The 2,167-nt window shown below is 46.3% G+C and overlaps 2 protein-coding genes across 2 annotated transcripts; one reads left to right on the top strand and one right to left on the bottom strand.

The window, feature by feature from the left end:
• Positions 1-98: 98 nt before the first annotated feature.
• On the top strand, positions 99-778 carry Pmar_PMAR027065 (hypothetical protein; the record flags this gene model as incomplete). Its single annotated transcript, XM_002772630.1, has 3 exons — positions 99-233; positions 294-414; positions 470-778. Coding segments are annotated over 3 exons (348 nt in total), but the record flags the coding sequence as incomplete, so codon positions are not given.
• A 755-nt stretch (positions 779-1,533) lies between these two features.
• Positions 1,534-1,919, bottom strand: Pmar_PMAR027064 (hypothetical protein). Its single transcript, XM_002772629.1, has 2 exons — positions 1,813-1,919; positions 1,534-1,767 (listed from the first exon to the last, which is right to left on the bottom strand). Exon 2 carries the CDS (start codon positions 1,728-1,730, stop codon positions 1,581-1,583), a length of 150 nt encoding a protein of 49 aa, XP_002772675.1. The 5' UTR covers positions 1,731-1,767; positions 1,813-1,919; the 3' UTR covers positions 1,534-1,580.
• Positions 1,920-2,167: the final 248 nt, after the last annotated feature.

The raw sequence follows: 2,167 nt of genomic DNA, 5'->3' as shown, positions 1-2,167 counted from the left end.
AGTCACGCGAGATAGCAGATTGGCCATATTCAGCGCGGCTAGGTGAGCAGGCTCTTCGAAAACCCGGATCGTAGCAGTATCTTTCAATCTTCAGTAGCACAGACTACGTACATTTCATAGCGCGTCACCTAGACCCCAGTGGGTGTCTGTTCGATGGGCGAATATATAGCAGCCAAGAGCTTGGCATCGGCACTGATAAGTCCACTGAAGTACTCCCGGCAGGATACGAGAAGGTAGTTGGGTGGATGTGAATACCGGGCGCGCGGAGTAATTGCTGTTTATGGTCATTTCAGGTGGTTATAGTTGATGACAGTGGTAGCAGCATATGGCACGATGTTGACACTGATATCTGCTGTTTTCCGAGTGTTCCTCCGTACACCTTTATGAGGGATCATATTGCAGACATCCTCAACGGTAAGGCTAGGATGATCATCTCCAAGAATTCGTGACGTTCCCTCAACGATTTTAGGAACCTACGTTAACGATGAAGATCATTTCCTTCTCGACGATTTATTGCCGCAGCTCACGGCGATCGTGTCTAATATGAATAGTGCTTCCTGAATCGAACTCCGTGTCGTTCCTCCACCACCCTCGGCGGCATCCAAGGGTTTGACATGAGTTTGAATATCACGAGTTTGAGAAGCTCAGCTTCCCCATTTGAGCTACTATCTATGATGATATAATTACGTTGTACTATTACTGAACATAGCTATTTACAGTGAGCATCAATTCTTGTGTATCAAGATTGAAACATAGGAAATTGTACAGACGCGAGACGAATTGAACTATATGTCGCGTTGAAGTTCGGCAAATTGTAGTTTACGATAACTATCCTATTTCGAAAGCGGAAGCAACACATGAGAAAGCATCCGACGATAATTGTACGTTTACTCGCATTCTTCATCCGATAGTTTCAGAGTGAATGCATTAGTAGGAAATTAATCATCTTTTTAGCTCTCCTTAATGGTTACTGTCTTGAGTACCATCATGATCCTCATCTTCTTGTTGAGAAACAAACCCATCGCCTGGACCAGTAAACTCACAGGCAATTGGTCCAGTGCGGTGAATGTCCGGAGTTAGTATTTGAAATCTCGTAGTGGTGTATGGACAACTACTATGACCAATGATTCTTTCCTATATTATGGGGCCTATAATGTCCAACTTCTTGTGCCATAAATCCTGGAGACAATACCGGCGGCTCCGGTCCGGGGCTGAAGGCAGGGTCATAAGGTCACGATAAAGCATTAACACTCTGACGACGAACGCCTCAATTCTTGCGAGACCGAAATGCGAGAGCAAGAGAGAACAGTAAAGGCATAGTACCAGTACTATGCCGAAAATGATCCACCTCAGAAGAACTTTCGAGACCTACGTCTTCCCATATAAGGAGCGCCACTTGGGAGTCACTTACCATCATCCTCGGAATGTCTGAGTCGAACATCATATAGGAGAAAATAGTGAAAAGAAGCTGAATGTAACATCGCAAGGACATTGTGCTGATTGAATATTGCAACTCATCAAAAACACCATAACCAAACGTCTGTCATTCTCGACATAATTTGAACACCGCCGAAATGCATTCACTTCGTCACGGTGTGCTCCATTGCAACTATCTCTACTGTACAGCTAGTGTTAAATGTGACGGGCATTCGATTCAAAAATCCATTCGCGATGAATTCCTTCTCGTCGATCACTAAGCTCTCCGGGAGGAGTGTCCGCCGGCTTAGCATGCGGTCGGAATAAACCGTCGACGACAGTGTAGGCTATCTGAGATCAGAGAAGCTTGGCAGACTCGAAACTCCACAGAATTACTCTCATTTTCCGCCCCGTAGCGTTCCACCACTCAGCGAGATGCTCATCTACCCGGCCGTCTCGTAAAGCCTCTAAGCGATCCCAATTCTGGTTGGTGAGTATTTGACACGAATAGCCACCGGTCGTCAACTGTTTGCATAACAGTAATGTCCATGATACCTACAGAATGTTTTTGCTGTGGAGAATTCCGCGCGTACGCTGGCAAGATGCCGCCACAGACATCACGTCGTCAGACGTCGTCATGCGCGGCAAATTCGTATACCCCTAGCGAACAGAGAATAAGAGAACCCAAGATCGCCCTTAGTACAACGTTTGCTACTGCTCCCAGCCCATGCTCGGCTCGGCACTATCACAG

Source organism: Perkinsus marinus (genome assembly GCF_000006405.1).
Source record: "Perkinsus marinus ATCC 50983 genomic scaffold scf_1104296960656, whole genome shotgun sequence".
NCBI classification, from domain to species: domain Eukaryota; phylum Perkinsozoa; order Perkinsida; family Perkinsidae; genus Perkinsus; species Perkinsus marinus.
Note: the sequence above shows the minus strand (reverse complement) of the source record. Positions and strands in the feature narration are given on the sequence as shown.